Consider the following 17,887-nt stretch of genomic DNA (forward strand, 5'->3'; position numbering starts at 1 on the left):
GCAGGAACTGCTGTACCATGGATATCAGGGCTGATACGAGTGCAGCTCCCACGGCTTCTAGATCTGCTAGGACATCCACAGTTTTTACTAGAACCAAAAGGTGAACCCAATGCACGAACAACAACCCAAGGCATTCAGGAGTGGGATAGAGAGAAAACCTGATTAACAAGAGAGAGTGGTTCAGGACAAACCACTTGGTCTTCATCCATATGAAGACTTAGGATATAATTTCTTGATGTCCTTCCCACGGATAGAGTGGAGCTGTGAGAAGGAGACATACCATGGTATGTGAAGAGTAGGGGAAGGATCCTAGACACAATAATGTGCATTTCTTGGCTCACTGTAGGTGACAACAGTTCAGACAGCCCAACTTACATTATCCTCAGAGACTGGGCTCTCTAGCTAGACAGAAAGGAACCTGGGCATCTGCCTTTCCTCGAGGTTAAGGGTTGTATATGCCTCTCTAGCAATCCATAGCCCCTAGGTCAAGTCAAAGTTCTCAGGAACTTTGGGCTGGAGAGATGGCTCAGTAGTAAAGAGGACTTGCTGCTCTTAGTGAGGACCAGGGTTTGGTTCCCAGCACCTACATGGTGGCTCATAACTATGGTCACTCCAGCTCTAGGAGTTCCAACAGGGTCTTTGGACCTCTGTGAGCATCAGGCACTCATGTGGTGCACTAACATACATAAAGGCAAAACACTCAGACACATAAAATAAAATAAATAAACCTTAAAGAAGTGTACTTTGTTGATGAAGCTATTTCCATCAAGGAATGACTGGGTGCTTGGCACAGAGCAGGCATTCCATCAGTACCAGTACTCCCTCTTCCTCTCCATCCCTGCACCAAAGGCTAGACTACTATACCTGACAACTGCCATTCAGTCTTACTTGGATGACTGCAGAGATAGAGGATTCACCAGTTATTGCTACCCAAAGTTCGTGCACCATAGACTCTCAGGATTGGCTGGGACATCTCACCAGAGCAAGCTATGTATTCATTCTGTACTAATACTTGTGAAGGTACATCCTTTTTGTATGACTTCTCCACTACTGAGCCTCTGTCCTACCACGCTTCTCTTTGGCCAAGCTATCAGTAAACTAGCTGACTGGGTGCCCTAGGACTAACCTCTGTTTGCACCAGGTTGACCCTCTGTGCCCGCAGCTCACGCACGCAGTTGAAGATGTCCACCACCCCTTCATTCTCAGCCATGTCGAGCATGGTGTCAATGGCAATGAAGCAGCCAGTCCTCCCGGCTCCAGCACTGGAAGAGAAGTTTGCTGTGTGTTAGGGATCTAAAGATGGGATGAAATAGGGTGACAAGGCCCCTACCATCTAACCCTGTCTTGAAAGCCTTGGTGAAAGACTGTGTATTGTAGAAGTCAGAGGGAAGGATTGGAACCTCCAAATTCCTCAGCTATGCTGAACAAGTGATCACAATTTTCTTTATTAAATGGGAGAGTAATGTTTACCACTGTGGTTGTTTTGGGGGATTTACTTTATTGTACTTACTTAGCAAATGCTTACAATTAATTAAGTGCTAACAATTAATTAATTGTTGTGCTTTACCAATATGTCTATGGACTTCCCTATGAGGGGATAGAGACATGTCTTACCCTATTTCATAGGTGAGAAGCTGAGGCACAGAGAGCTTAGAGCCTGACGTCATAGAGCCGGCAAATGGGAGAGCCGAGTGTTCCCCCAGGCAGTCTAGAATTTCTACTACCTTTCTTAATAAGATTTATAACATGTAATGCAAGATTTCATAGTAGGTGTGCCTGTAGGCTCCGCATCTAATGGATATAGTCCAGGTGGTACAGTGTAAAACACTTATTAATGCCTGGCATACTAGAACCTTCCTGGTAAATATGTCTTTTCCCTTTCTCTCCTCTTCTTTCATGTGCCCTTTTTCATGTCAGCAAATGGGTTGGTAGACAGAACTAAGAAGAGGGCAGAGGTTATAGAGAAGACATGAGTGAGAGAGCAGAGATCAGAGAGCCCAAGCTGTGTCCAAGGCAGAGAGCTGATCTGGCGTCCCCTATTCAAGGCCTTGCCCTTGACCCATTTGTGCTGACGTCCTCAGGGACATGAGCCAGGCACATCGTCAAACTAGAGTAGCTGACAGTCTCAAGATCCTCATCAGGCACCAGGTTCTCTGACATATGATCAGCTTCTGATTACTGACATGCTTTAATAGGATCAGACAGAGAATGGCAAGAGGATTTCACAAGAACCTCTGGAGCACAGCCAGATCTCCCCAGATCAACTCTGGGTTATCAAACAATAGGGCTGAATCATAAAACACTGGCCTGCACTGTGCACAGTTTTGGAATGGAAAGGAGGGCAGAGAGTCAAGGAAGTCCACATTGGCAGTGGTTTCACCCTTTACTTACCCCTTGGAAACAAATGTCTTTGTTGAACAACGCAGAAATCAAAGGAAATGCAAGGAAATGGATGGAATAAGATACAAAAGCATCACTGGCTGATAGGTCCAAGAAGCCTAGGCCAGCAGGGACCCGCACATTAGTGATCTGGAAACCAAACCCTTGGGAGCAGTCTTCACTGATAAATCACCATGGCTTGAACTGAGTGGAGCTTGCCTTACTCATGCCTCAAAATACCTGTCCCCAGTGCACTCCAGACCCATTTAAAAGGGACTCAATAGAATGGGTTCAGGAGCCTGGGAAGAGGTCTATTAAAACGCGTGTGTACACACGCGCGCGCGCGCACACACACACACACACACACACACTCATCTGTTCCCCAAGCCGCATCTTCAACATATCACATGGGAATGAAGCAGCATCACTAGTTTTCAATCTAGGCTAGTGTATCCGAAAGTAAGGTCTACAGTATGAGAGAGTAAGGTGTCTGGTGTTTGTGAGTCTCAGTTCGTGCCTCCTAGAAGAGTTTTTGAAAAGTCTCAGCTGTGTGTGTGTATTCATGAGTATGTAGTGTGTATAAATGTGTATGTGTGTATATATGTGTATGCATTTGTGTGGGTATGTTTGTGTATTCATGTGTATGTATATGTGTATGTTTGTGTATTCATGTGTATGTATATGTGTATGTGTGTATAAATGTGTACGTGTATGTGTGTGTATATATGTGTATATATTTGTGTGGGTATGTTTGTGTATTTATGTGTATGTATATGTGTATGTGTGTATTCATGTGTATGTATATGTGTATGTGTGTATAAATGTGTATGTGTGCATATATGTGTATGTATTTGTGTGGATATGTGTGTGTATTCATGTGTATGTATATGTGTATATAAATGTGTATGTGTATGTGTGTGTATGTGTGTATATATGTGTATGTATTTTTGTGGGTATGTGTGTGTATTCATGTGTATGTATATGTGTATGTGTGTATAAATGTGTATGTGTGCATATATGTGTATGTATTTGTGTGGATATGTGTGTGTATTCATGTGTATGTATATGTGTATATAAATGTGTATGTGTATGTGTGTGTATGTGTGTATATATGTGTATGTATTTTTGTGGGTATGTGTGTGTATTCATGTGTATGTATATGTGTATGTGTGTGTGTGCGTGTGTGTGTGTATTTTTTTCCTAGAATAAGACAGTAGTTAGACACATGATATTTGAGATCCCTGAGATTAAATATTGGCTCTGTTACTGACTAGCTGTGTGACCTTGGGCAAATGACTTCATCTCTATGGGTTTCACTGTTCTCATTCATAAAATAAAAGTGGCCGTATACCTCTTAGTATTAATAGTACAATATATGTAAATTGCATTAAATTATATTTTAGAAGTATAATGCATGTAAATTGCTCAGTTTTGTGCCTGGCTACTTGTCATCCACAAATATTTACAGAGCATCCATGATACCTTGGATGCCAAGATTAAGAGTAGGCATAGGAAGATGAGCAAGACACATTTCCTGTCTGAAAGAATTTGTTAACCCCACCTGGGGTGCTGGATGACCTTAAGAGGCAGCAAGAGTGGTGGATTTAAGGGCTTATTATGTTTAGAATTCTTTCAGACACTTAGTGTGCATTAGCCAAACCATAACAGCTCCAGGAGTAGGTACCACTCTGCTTAGATGCTTTACAGTGTCTTGTTATAGAAATGCAGGCACAGGCCATCACACACAGTACTGCACGTGGCAGAGGGTCTGGTGAATATTTGCCATCATCTCCTTTCCTCTCTTCCTCCTGAACTCCGCCTGCAGTTGGGGATATCGGGCTTCAACACAAATGCACCTTTTCCTCTGTGCTTACGATGAAGGGCAAAGCAGAAAATCCATGCCAAACATCCAGACAGTGCAGAGGTTTCTACCTTTGAAATGTGGATGTGTCTCCACTACTGTGGAGAACACAAAGGGATGCTGTGTGGGAGATTTTCACACAGGGAGGGGCTGGGTCTGAGACATGCATAGTGTCTTCCCTGACTTCTTGGCGGACACAGACATTGTCAGGAAGGATGAGACGGCCTGAGCATTCAAGGTAGAAGAAGACATGCTGAGCCCAAGGACATACTGAAATAGAGGGGCGTAGGAAGGAGGGGAATACAGACTCTTTGGCCTTCAGGTCTGGACATCTACCTTCCTCCAATTCTAAACGCCCTTGACACAATACTTCATCTCCATTTAGGAGGATTCAATGCCACTTATGTTCAATGTGACTTTCTAGGTCAAAGCTGAAAATTTCCCGTCTCTGTAATAAGGGAAAGCTGATGCTGACCACTTGCTCTCTATTAGGGACCCTGCAGGCCAGCAATTGATTTTAAAAATAGTGGAAGTGAAGAGATGCATGCTTATACCAAGATATCCCATGTCAGGTTGCTGCTAGGAAGCCCCAGAGAACATGTCAACTGTCCCAGCCTTGACATTTCCCACCTCTTTCTCATGTCCGTGCCTTAGTTTCCCCATCTGTAAAATGGGAATGGTAAGAGGGTACTGTTCAATTCTCAAGCTTGGGTGGGAAGTGAAATAATTTGGCCAGATCTACATAGCAGGCATGGCAGGTGCTGCCGAGTCCAACTGTGTCTCTGGGACAGCATTCATAATGGTAACATAACCCCTACTGCCACTAGGGACCCAGGTCTTCTCAGAAGGTGGCTGGGCTCTGGTTTATAGGAGGAGGAATCTTAAAGGAAGAAACAAAAGCCATGGGACAGTATGGAGAACAAATCCGGAGGTACAGCTGATTGCAGAATGGGAATGGAGGACTGACTCACCTGCAGTGGACCACTATGGGGCCGGCTTCTGGGGGGTTGAGGAACTTGACCTGGCGGACGAAGCCCAGAAGGCCTGTGGCATAGCAGGGAACACCGTGGTCAGGCCAGCTGGTGAAGTGGAAGAGGCGAAGCTCCCGGATCTCATGGTAGCCTTTCTGAGGAGAGAAAGGGACTCTGTTCCTCCACCTGATGCCCTCATGTACCCCCTGAGCTCCATGGGGGAGTAGGGGCTGTTGTACTGAGGAATGGTCCTCTCTGCTGCATGGGGAAAGGAGGCCCTCGCTGGGTTAATGGGTGTTAGCTCACAAGAGCTCAGTTACTTCTGGAAATGTGAAACCAGTCATTTTTTGAAGAACCTTTTAAACGTTAATTAACTTATTTATTTTTATGTATATGAGAACTTTGCTTGCATGTCTTGCAGACATTCAGAGCAATTCTTAGCTGGTGCTATGAAACATCAACTTTATTGTTCATCTCAAGTTAAGTGATACTCACCCAGGGCCATCTTTTCCTGGACATGTGCTAGGCACTAGGAAGGGATAATTTAAGCCACAGCTCCTGCCCCTGGAATAGCTCATGGCTCCACTGGGTGAGGAAGAGGGAGACTCCTATGTCGATCATCTGACCAGAGTGTACAAAGGAATTATCTAACAAGATTAGAGGGGAGGAGAAACCTGGGAAGGCTTCTTAGAAGAGGCCTCCTTGACTGAGGCCTGGGAATGCAGTAGTGAAAATAAAAGCTGGCATTTATATTAAGTATTGGTGATGTTCCAGTCACTCTTTTGACTTTATCCTGTGTGTTGTGGATTCTCTAGCAGCACTACTGGCCTCCACCCACTAGGTGTCAGTAACAAAACACCCTCTCTCAAGCTGTGATGTTCTGACACCTTCAGACAGGGACAGATACCCACCAGAGAACCAGATTGCCCATGGTTGAAATGGGGCCCAGACTAGATTCCCAGCCTGGAAAATGCTGGCTTCTTTTTGCCCACCACGCTATGTTCTTGACACTTGGCCAAGGATGTTATTCCTCCCATGCTTTCCTTGACTGGAGCCTTTTCAGCCCCCAATTTTCTACAAGCCACTTCAGTTTTAGGGCTATGTAATGGTGCTTCTGTAGGTCCTCTCTCCATCCTCTGGTCCCTTATGGCTCTTATCACAATATATCCCTTAGTCTACTGTATTGTCTGTTGAAGTCTGTTTCTCTCGCTAATTGATGAATCCACTACATGACCATATCAACTCTGATTACCATTCTGTTTATCATGTCAAATGTGTGGCAGGGTACGAACCAGACCCTTGGTCTCCACTGTCTGGATGAGTAGCCCCATCAACTGACTTGGAAGAGGGAGTACTCACAGAAAGGGAAACTTACCTTCTGGACTGTGAAGGTGCGGATGACATATTCTGCCAGGGGCTCTGTTTCAATTAGGGTGACTTTAATGTCTCCATAGACCTCTGTGTCATCTGGCCAGTATCGCACACACTTTACCTGTGGCCAAGTGAGAGACAGGGAAAGGATAGGGAAGAGAATGCATAAACAGTGCCAAACACGGGAAGTCAACTCCTTTGGTTTTCCCATCCATATAAACCCAAGGGTGACTTTGGAGGCATTTCAGCCCATGGGGCACTCAGTGGTCAGGGATCAGCAAACGACACTGGGCCTAACTCACTGCCAGAGTCACTGGGGCCATTACAAATGACAGAGGTTTCTTCACTTACAGCTCCTGGTGGTTTTCTAGTGCATTGCTACCCTAAGCCATGAGAAAGAGCTAGGTAAGACGGGAGGCGTATCATGCCCACGTAGCCGATGAATAATAGTACTGGAGATGGTGACGTGGTCATTTCCTACTGTGTCAGCACAGGGATGCTGAGCATTATTTTCTGAGCAAGGATGAGAAGTACCAGCGAGGAGGTAGAAGCAGAAGGGTTGAGGAGAGGGTTTTTATAAAGTGGCGGTCACTGGGGAGTAGAAGGAGAAAGGCTCTTTGCTGGGGAAGAGACAGACAGTCCTGAGCTCAAAGGGAAGATGTGCCACCGCTCTCTGCCCTAGCAGTGGGTACCTATGCTACCAGCAAGCAGTCCCCACGTTTGACTCTAAGTTCCACAGAGAGCAAAAGAAATCATGGTTTTCCCCCTTTAAAATAGCAAAAGTGTTATTACCATTCCGGGGGACGACGCACGGCCTAGCGTGGCATTTCCCACAGTGTGTTCCGCTGGGTGCTAATAGGTGTTAGGTAAACAAAACAAAACAAAACAAAACAAAAAATAAAACAAAAACAAAAAAACAAGAAACAAACAAAACAAAACAAACACAAAAAGGTTTTGTGGTCAAATGAGTTTGGGAAATGCTGTTTCAACAAAGTTAAACAAGCTGCTTTGCTAAAACATGACTTAGATCCTCAGAAGCACTAATGCTGTTAAATATCTCAGGACTCTCCAACAGGGACAGAGGACACAGCATTTCCCAAACATATTTAACCATGGAACCCTCTGCTCACTAGCCAGCCTGCAGACTAGCATCCCATGGAACCCACTTAGGGAAACACGGAGAGCACACCAGGGTTTGCAGAATATTGCTTGATTCTAAGACTTTAGAGCTAAGACCCTCATGGAAAGCCTTAGATTCCTTTGGCTAATGAGAGCCGATACTTACCTTGTCTAGCACTGCCTGCTATAAGTGTTCTTTGACTTATTCGTATATATTGTTTTAATCTGATGTCACTATAACCTTCGATGGTATGCTCACCCACATTTTACAGATGAGGATTTAAACATGGGGAAGACAAGGAACCTGCTCAGAGTCAACAGCTGCCAAGGAATGGAGTGAGGACCACACCCAACTGTCTGTGTCATAACCAAGAACATCGCCTTGCACAATCATTGCGAGTGAATACACTGTAGTGTGTTAGTTGGCCATTCGCAGGAGTTACATTAAGAACCTTCTCCCCCTTGCAAGCCCAGTTTCAATCTACAGTCCACTGCCCCATCACGGGGAGAATTTGTTTCAGAATATGGAATGTGCTGGAGTTCTCAAACTCTGGGCTTCCTTTGCTTCCCTCTGGAGCTGTGGTCCCTGGGTGGAGGCAGCTGAACAGCGGGAGCTGTCTGAACATGGGGTTACAAGTACTAGGATGAGTGCCAAGAGTGAGAAGAGAGCTAATTGGTTCAGGTCTTTACCCCTTGGCACCCACGCCTCATCTGTAAAATGGGGGAACAGGGCCAGATAGAGGTAAAAGCGCAAGGATAAAGTCCCACTTGGCCCTGATCCTCTATTAAGGTCCATGTTCTTTCAGTACACCGTGACAGCCCTTTTCTTCTGCACCTCTCTACCAGGACACTTTCTCCAGATCATCTATAAAAACTGACCTGACGACTACTCTTGTGTAGTTTATCTACAGTATGGGAGTCCATTGAGTCTAGATATTTGTACATTGGCTTTCTCCAGTGCAGCCCACCCATCCACCCACAGGCAAAGGCGAGGTTGGAAACAGTGGTCCCATTTCTAAGCTCTGGCTAAGGACAACCTAGACCCAATCTAGATAAAGCAGAGAGGGAGACAGAGGCCTGAGCCCTGATGAGGTTTCACAGTCAGGGGAGGAAGAGCAGGCAGGAGAGGGTGAGATGCTGCTGAGAGAAGACAGATGAAGAGAGATGTGGAGCCTGGGTTTCTCAACACCAAGGCAGTGATGCTGACAGTTTCCTGGTGGAATGGACAGAGCTGCCATGTTGAGGTGGATAGAGGAGACCCGAGAGGAGACACAAGGCCTCGGAGTCCTCGAGATGCAGCAGAAACACGGGAACAGGGAAGGTACCTTTGTTTGGCTTTAAAAATGTTTCTAATAGTTTTTTAGTCATTAACTTTGTTATTTGACAATTTTGTACACAAATATGATTTATTCAGATTACTCTCCCTCCCCTGCCTTTCTATTACTGCTATCAGTCCTCCCCCATCCCGCCCCTCCCTTTAGCAGGCTCACGGTTTTAGTTTTTGTTTTGTGACTCATTTGGTGGTGGTTTTTGTCCCTCTGAGATGGAAATTACTGAGCATATTCACATGCTGAGGTGAAATAATTCAGCAATGAAGAAGAGTCTTATATTTCAAATGAAAAGGGAATATGAGAAAATCTCTGAGCCTTGTTGGGTTACGCCTGAGGATATTAATACGTCTGATCTGCCCTGCCTGGTTCCGTTCCTCCTAACGATATATTCTAGTGACAGGTCCCTACAGCCTCCCTTCAGAGCTGAATGTGTCACTTCCTTGCGTCTCGGGGACTCCTGGTTGCTTTCCTGCCCCGTCCCTCTGGCTTCTTTGCTAGTACAAGTTCATTCTCTTCTTTTAGGCAAGGCCAGGTTCTTTAACGGAAAAAGAATGTTGGGCTAAAAGACGAGGAAGGGAGGTGAACAAGGAAGGGCTTGCAGTGACCTCTCAGAGGGTCACCTATCAAGGGCAGAAACTTAGTGTTTGTCATGTTGGGCTTGGTCATAACAAATGGCCAGTATCCAACCTTTTGGAATCAATAGAAACAGCCCTTTCTCATGGCTAAATCTGAGAGCAGAAGGGAAGGTTGTGAATATGGCTGCAGATACGAGTAAGATTATAGGTTTGGGATGTGTTGGTGAGAGAGTTCCCGCCCGATGGCTTTAATTTCCTCAAAATGCATGAGATGACGTTATCAGTGGAGAGAGAGGATAGAAATGGGATGGGAGACTTGAAGGAGTAGAACACTGCTCATATGTGAAACAGAGTAAGGAATCTCCCATCCCTATAGGCTGCCATAAAGGTGTGGTACTGCTTAGGAAGCTGGTGGCACAGTGCAGACAGCAGGCACCTCAGGGTGTATCTCCACCACCCTCTGCCCACACGACTGAAGGAGACGCTTACCCTGCCCACTTCCACGAGGTTTGTGACCATGACGATGCTAGCAGAGTTTTCCTGCCAGATCATTCTCCAAAAGTCCTTCACAGTCTCTTGCATTGGACCTGGCAACAGAGAAGACGATGGGGTTAGAGGCTGTGGGTACGAAGTGGATGCTGAGTGGTTTGCCTCTCGACTGTTTAATCAGGGTTCAACCTAGGTGGGTAAGAGTGATGCTGGGGGACCTAAGTGAAACACCAGGTAGTTAAGACTGAGGCTGGAGGTGTGAATCTGTTGGGGGCAGAGCAGAGCACAGATAAGGAGAAAAACCCCACTTTTCTGGTATCTGTGGTCTGCAGCATCCTCCTCACCCTTGACCTCACCCTCATGCTCAGCCCAGCAGCTCCACTTTTTCCGGATCCATTATTTTATCTGGACTATCGTGTCCAAGGGGGGTGGGGTTGCAGAGATTAGACAGCGGGATCTCGATGAGAGATGCAAGGGAGCTAGGGTAGGGAGGGTAGAGCTGCCAAAAGCAAGAGGGTCCCGAGTTCTGAGTTTGACAAATGTCGGAGACAATAATCTGAAGTTTGACCAGGAAGGAGAGGATTAAAGCACAGAAAGTACAAAAGAAAGAAAAAAGGAAAAGGGCAGAAAAACCAAGGAATAGGAGATAGGATCTGACAGTCCAAAGCAATTTCCTAGGAAACAATTCTTAATATCCTGGGTCTTTATCAATTTTAAAATTACGAAAGCAATTCATGCATTTGAAAGAAAATTTGAATAGCATTTTTCTGTGTTTTGTTTGTACATATACATTTTCTGCAATAAGCACCAGGTTTATTATAAGTCTATTTTCATATCATCAAAAATAATATATTTCAAAGCTACAGCGCTTTCTACAACATGGAGATGCCATACGTTATTTAACAACCTGTCTGTTATTGGGCATTTAGGATTTTTTCACTTTTTCCTATTGCAGATGACACAATAACATTGTGAAGAATGCTTTTGATATATGTCAAGGTCCACACATATAATTATCTGCAGGACTTCCCCCAGGAGGCTGTAAAAGGCGTCATCATTTTTAAGCCTTCTGATAGCATACTGCCACACTGCTTCCCGGGGCAATGGGCTGCATCTCTCTTGTGGACTTGCACTCACTGGAGGGATGGGAACGTCTGCTGGGTACCCACTGAGGCTTTTCTCTGGTCACCCCTCACGTGGTCCCTTCCCTCTGAATAATATTTCCTAGTGACAACCATTTCTGCTGAAAGTCTAGGTCAAACCTGTCCTCTCTTTGCTCTTCAAAGACGGGCGGAGGCTCTGCTGCCCTGTCTCTCTGGCTTCCCTGTCTGCAAAAGTTAATCCCCTTCCTTCAGGAGAAGCCAGACCATCTAGTGGACAAAGAGCATTGGGATAACAGAGAGAGGAAGAGTAGATAAGGCTTACCCTGATTTTTAAGAAATCCCTCTTCCTAGATAACCTTGAGGTCACTCCAAGATACTTACCTTGGGTTGCAATGTAGTGCCGGGGACGGTGGTACCCCTGGAAAATAGGAAGAAAACACAACCAAGGGTTTCCATTCAAAGCTTGGAAACAGCATAATATTAAGACACATCTCTTTCTAGCTACCTGGTGTTCTCATAGGCAAAATGGGAATTTCTGTAGGAAGTCTTACAGCTGGTGGTTACCCGCCTACTGGGGTGTGGCCTCTTATGCTATATATGCTGATGCAGAGCCTGCGTCAGCCCCTTCTTCCCTGGCCTCTCAGTTAGGGTAGCTGCAGAGGTGAGTCCTCTCATGTTAGTAACTGAGCTCTCCTCCACGAGCAAATGGATGGAAAGGTGTATCTCTAATTCCAAGTCAAGATGGACAGGGCTATGCAGGCTGGATAGGAGACTTAGATTCTGGGGTCTTTTGAGTAGGTTTGGGAGCAGAAAATAGCTCCCTAGAACCCAGGATGATGAGGTTTCTTGTGTCTACTCTCTTCTGCCATCTCCCTCATCATCAAAGTCTTTGTTGGCCTGGGCCATAGCTTCAACCTCCTGGTGTCCTCCAAGAACCCATTTTTACTCCTAAAGCTCATAAGCTTCCTGCAGCAGTGGCTTCTCGGGATGCACCCAAGGTTGTCAGGTTTTTGTTTTTATTTGAGTCTTCAGTGACTCTGAATGGCATGGCAATGTCTAAATGCTTCATCTTATAGTAACTACACAATAGCATCCTCATCTTGAACTTTTTCCCTGGCTCTCTTGCTGTGTCTGCTCCCGCAATATACCCATCTTGTGTTTCAGCCTCAGTACCAAGGACTTTAGACATGGGATCTTCTGTGATACAGAGGTAACTCCTTCCTCATGAGTCTCCTTTCCCCTTGAGAGATTCCACAGGGCTTCACAGAGACCCAGTGAACACAGGCACATAAACAGCAGCACTAAGAACTTTTATCCTTTTCTTCTCCTGGGTCATGAGACACACAGCGTGGAGCGAGGTGTAGCTTTCTGCACAGGCTGGTCAGTGGGATGCATGCATGGGTCTGGTTTTGCATTGGCTAAGACCTTGGAAGAAACTGGGTTTGAAAGATTTCAAATGTACTTGAAAGTTAATGGCAGAAAATTGTGGGCAAGAAATTCACACATCCATTGTAAGGCTGGCCTGCTGAGGCTCTATTTTGTGCTTTCATTTGTTTACACAATCATTCCAGATTTGACCAGCAAGCATCAAAGGGGCACATTCTGCTATGCACAATGCATGGCAACCCAACAGTGAGCCAGCCAGATGTAGGCTCTGCTTTGGAGCAGCTCATAGACATCTACAAGCTGGGTTACGAAACTCCAAGGGAAGATGGGGGGCTCCGTAGAGCACCCATGGGAACTGACTCAGCTATAGACCAGAGGAATGTTCTCCGATGAGGTGGAGGTTTAATTAGCTTCTAGGCTGGGCCTCTTGACATTCCTGAAATCCCACTTCATGCCATCAGTAGTCGGTCTAGTCTTCCCACTAATGTCCCCATTGCCCATGGACTTAGAGCTTTTCTTCAGAAGTAGTGGTCACATTTCTGTCCAGAAGGCTTAGCACCAGGCGACTGTCTGCTTCCCTCTCCTACCCTGATTTATTTTTTGTCCTTCCATTTTGTGTGCATGTGTTCGTGTATGCATGCACACGTGTGTGGAGGTATCAGTGCATGTGTGTATCAGTGCATGTGTGTATCAGTGCACGTGTTTAAATATGTGTGAAAGCCAGAAGTCGATGCCAGATGTCTTTGTGAATCACTCTTTTTAGTGAACCTGGCGATTGTTGACTTGACTAGACCGCCTGGCCAGGAAGCCCCTGGGGACCCACTGAATGCCCGTGTGCCACATGCCTGCCCCCATGCTGCATCTGGGCAAAAAGACCTGATCTAGACTCAAGAAACTCACAGAGTTCCCAAAGAGGAAAAATTTAAACCAGGAGAGCGATTCCTTAGCAATGGAGATAAAAGGAAATGTGTTGCTCAATTGGGTCTCCTCTGGGGATTTGCCAAGAGCTAGTGAAGAAAACTTCTTAACCTTAAAAGAACTCCCAGTTCATTTAAGTCCCACCTACACAGCACACAGACTGACTGCAAACCAGCGCTGGGCCTGCCTCCATCTGTCTGTGAGCAATGGGAGAGAGGTTTGCATCCAAAACGCATTTATCTCACTCTACACTCCTGCATCTGTTACTTACTGGGGACCCAGATATGATATTTATTTTCAGGCTGGTAATTTATAACAGATTCAAGTGGCTAATACATTTTCGGGTGTGCAAACAAACAGGCCAGTGGGCTGGTTCAGAGAGCAGCATACCGCGGCCTCCAGAGGCTCGGGCAAGGTTGACCTCATCCAGCTCATTATCCAAATAGAGTCATTCTAATGAATTGTCAAGATTCAATTATAGAGAAGGTCCTCTAACTTGGATGACTAGCTCTTGTCTTTGGGCTGTGCTGAAGAGCAGGACAAAGCGGTGAAGAGGAGATAGCTTCCCCCACTCCATTGTTGGTTTTCAGGGATCCCCAGGAGATCACAGAGTATAGTTCTATGGAGGCCTCAGGTAGGCTCACAATTGTGATTATCCTGCTACCTGCCCCATCATGATTAACACTATAAGAGTGTGCTTTTATGTTTGGTGTCTTTAGGTCTTGCCTCTTTCCCCATTGTCTTTTCCACACTCTGCTCTGTAGCAATGAAAGGGGACAAAATAAACCATAGAGCAGGCTCCCATGTCCTCAGGCATTCAGAGGGCATTTTCTAAGTAGGAGGGGAAGGGGAAAGCTAAGAGGCCAGTGGGAAATTGGGGCATATGCCCTTCTAGGTTCTTCCTTGCTGCATTAGCAGGGGTTAGCTTCTCCTTGGCAAGAGCAAGACAGCCCTCTCCTTACAGTAATGCTATTACTTTTATACCCATTCTCTTATCCAGCCACTGAACTTGATTGCTTTGCCTTCTCTAGCTACAGGCTACTCCACACAATCTGGTTGGTTAGTCCATCTCAGGATATATCCAGGCACTTGTTAAACTCTACCTGGTTAAGACCTGTGAGCCAGCTTGTTTCCTCTTGGAACCCTGATACTCTACGGCAGTTACCCTAAGCTACAAAGGTAGCCATCAGAAAGGCCTGTATACAACAGGCCCAACAAGGATGAGATTCACGACTACAGTCTCATTAGTCCTGATGCTAATCACTGAGATGCCAGCTCAGGGCCTGACACTGCCCATTAGGACAGCATGCGGTAGGGACATTTGGCCTGTCTGTACAGTCAACTTCTTACACAGAAAGGGAGGGGGCTCTTCTGTGTTCCAGCTCTGCAGAGAATTAAAGTCTAGCTGTGTGACCTAGGGCAGTGCTCTTAGCCCCAATCCCTGGTTTTCTGTCTTTTAGAGGCTTGCAAAAGACTTTGTAATGACAGAACAGGACAGCGCTGATTAGTGCTGGCACTGTACAGAGTCATGTGCATTCAAAGCAGTTTCATTTGCTATCTATATTACACGGAGAATTCTCAGTTCTACATGTACTCAGACATTCACTCTACTGCAGATTGAGTAAGCAGCTGGAAAAATCATTTCGATGGGGGTTTCCATTTAGCTATTAAACGCCAGATAAATATGTTCACCTGGGCACACAAGACTATGTATATGCTGTATCCTTATGACTGTCATAGCCACCTGACCACGGTCAAGGTGGAGAAGGAAAGAAAGAAACTGGTCCAGCCTGTATCAATAAGTGCGAGATGCGTGTCCACTAGATGCACACCATGGATGGCGTTAGGAGTAGATGAAGGACCAGGAGAAAGAGTACTGGGCTGGGACATTCAGCTATGGTTCATACCCCGGTTGTGCCACATCTCTATGACATTGGACAAGTTTTTCAATTACTCCAGGTCTCAGTTTCCCCATCTGCAAAGTGGGAATGATAAGAACTACGTTGAAGCTTCACCAAGAAGTCTTAGTAAGTTGACTCGCTTCAAGCATACATTGTAGGGCCAGGAGTGACCCATTAAGAACCTACTACCACTGTCATTGATTATTATTACTGGAGGAAACAGAGTTTGGCACTCTTGATTCAAAGTCTAGCTCCCCCTCTCTGACTTCCTTGGGTGGGATTCTGGGTACATTTCATAACCTTGAGAATCCCAGCTTACTCATCTGGCTATGGGTCCTAGAGGCATTCACCTAGCTAGGCTGAGCTACTACTTAAGGTGACACACTGGTACATGAGGAGTGATCATTCATTCTTAGGTTGCTACAACCCTTTCTTGTCCAGTTGGTTCTGTGTCACTTTCTAAGGCAGGACTGAGCTGTCATCACCTTCAAACTTTCATTGGACTCCCTCTTGAGGCTTTGGTCTGACAGCCCCTGTTCCGGGAAAGAATCTTTTCTCATCTGACCCCTCTTACCAGACAGAATCCTTGTCTGATAGGTCAGTATTTCTAGCACACAGTGGGACGTCTTCTTGATATTTGTGAGATGACTACTAGAATGGAAAGCTAATGACATGGCCAATGGATGCTTAGAGCAACCCACTCTTGCTGGAGACGAGCTGCTCAGAATTGGATTGCTCCCTTTGAAGTCATATAGGAGGCTACAGACACAGAGACTAGCTTCTTTATTGCCACTGAAGCTCTAGCCCCGGGTCTTGGTCACACAGCAGGTCCTTTGTTATGCAGGGTCAGGTAGGAAAGTGGAAACCACTCTGGGGATCACAAACCGAGGGGCTTCAACATGGAGAACTGATTTGAAAGGTTCTAGAGAAGAGTGATGGCAGAGGAACCATGGGTCAACCTCAAGATCAGCAGCCCACAGAGCCCGTAGCTCAGTGGTTCTTTACCTTCTCAATGCTGTGGCCCTTCAATGTAGGTCCTGATGTTTGGGTGACCCCCAGCCATAAAGTTATTTCTGTTGCCACTTCATAACTGTAATTTTGCTACTGTTATGAATTGTAATATAAATATCTGCGTTTTCTAATGGCCTTAGGCAACCTGTGTGAAAGAGTCATTTCTTCCCTCAAAGGGCTCAAGACCCACAGGTTGAGGACACTGTCCTAGAGGAACAATGGAAAACAGAAATCATAAGAACTGGGGATCTGAGACGGCCTGGAAGGAATTAGAACTCAAACCGAGGGAAACTGGAGATGCAGATGAAAGGTTGCCATAGAGGAACTGCTATCCAGGCAGGAAGAGAGCAGAGACACCCTGGTTGCTTTCTTTCTGTCATCCCTGGGGATTCTATCAATCCCTGTTACCTCCTTCCCTGAACACTATACCCATGCTCACAAGTGCACAATCACTACCATCTACAAAGCAAAGGAGAGCAGAGAATATCAAAGAATAACTGGGGGCAAACAGATAAATGGCCATGCTGGGCTGAGTGGATATTTAGGAATGTGATTTTGCTGGGTATTTCCATTCACATAACAAAGGCCAGATAGTGCTAACAACTTAGGCTTCTAAGCTTCTATGTGGGTACTCTCCCTTAGGACAGTCACATCTACCTCACCATAATCAAGGGAAAGGAGAAAAGGAAGGAACCAATCTAGCCTGGACTGGCATCTGCTGTCTGAGTGTTCACCCAGTGTAAAGTGTGAAGTAGTTATCAGGTTTAAGGTTCAATAAATGTTTGTTGAACTAATGAAACTACTGCTCAGGCGATGTTGTAAAAAATTCATGAAACATGTTATTGCACTTCATAGCTGGTCTATCAATACACTCAGGCATCTGAGGGATCAGTGGGAAACTGAGTCTTTCTTCAAGGCCTCTGGGCTCTGAGCTGAGTCCTTGAGAAGTCAGCTTGGGTCAGTGATGCTGGGCTATCCACTTGGCAATAGTGGCCATACTTCCTCCTTCGTAGAGTCTTTCACTTCTGTGCACGCCGTTCTTGGCTCCTCTTTGAACCGAGTCCCTTTTTCAGCAGTGTCTGAAATGTGGTGGCAGCATCCCTCCTGCTTGGCTGTGCATTAATTCCAGGCTCTCTTTTCTGGGCTTTCCTTTTCCTCCAGGAGCAGAAGAATTGCAGAGCTCAGTGCTGAATGGGACCGCCCATATTCAGACACCTTCAATAGCTTTCTCTTTCCTTCAGGGCTCAACCTCCTAAGTCATCAAGGATCCAGGGCCAACCCCATTTTCCAGTACTGCCACTATCCTGTTCCCACTGCCCTTAGACAGAGATGATACGTCTTTCTTTCCAAACTCTTCTTTCTTCCTCTTGGCGAGAGCAGTTCTCTAATCAAAGGCGCATCCTCTCTTGCTTTGAGTTTGAATTTCACTTGCACCTGAAGCTTTGACTCACACAATTTTCTGCATCTCTGAT

At 45.7% G+C, this 17,887-nt stretch overlaps 1 protein-coding gene across 13 annotated transcripts in view; it reads right to left on the reverse strand.

Annotated features, from left to right (window-relative positions):
• Positions 1 to 17,887, reverse strand: part of Ptprt (protein tyrosine phosphatase receptor type T) — a 1,058,455-nt gene that overhangs the window by 32,899 nt on the left and 1,007,669 nt on the right. For 7 of the 13 annotated variants that reach the window (XM_075962946.1, XM_075962945.1, XM_075962944.1 and 4 more), the window contains 5 exons: positions 11,581 to 11,617; positions 10,097 to 10,194; positions 6,587 to 6,703; positions 5,212 to 5,366; positions 1,127 to 1,262 (listed from right to left, as the gene is read on the reverse strand). In XM_075962946.1, the coding sequence (XP_075819061.1) occupies positions 1,127 to 1,262; positions 5,212 to 5,366; positions 6,587 to 6,703; positions 10,097 to 10,194; positions 11,581 to 11,617 (543 nt within the window). Of the gene's footprint in view, positions 1 to 1,126; positions 1,263 to 5,211; positions 5,367 to 6,586; positions 6,704 to 7,374; positions 7,435 to 10,096; positions 10,195 to 11,580; positions 11,618 to 17,887 lie in introns of all 13 variants that reach the window. The other 6 variants (XM_075962941.1, XM_075962938.1, XM_075962936.1 and 3 more) reach the window with 1 other exon arrangement.

Source organism: Microtus pennsylvanicus, chromosome 2 (assembly GCF_037038515.1).
Source record: "Microtus pennsylvanicus isolate mMicPen1 chromosome 2, mMicPen1.hap1, whole genome shotgun sequence".
Lineage (NCBI taxonomy): Eukaryota > Metazoa > Chordata > Mammalia > Rodentia > Cricetidae > Microtus > Microtus pennsylvanicus.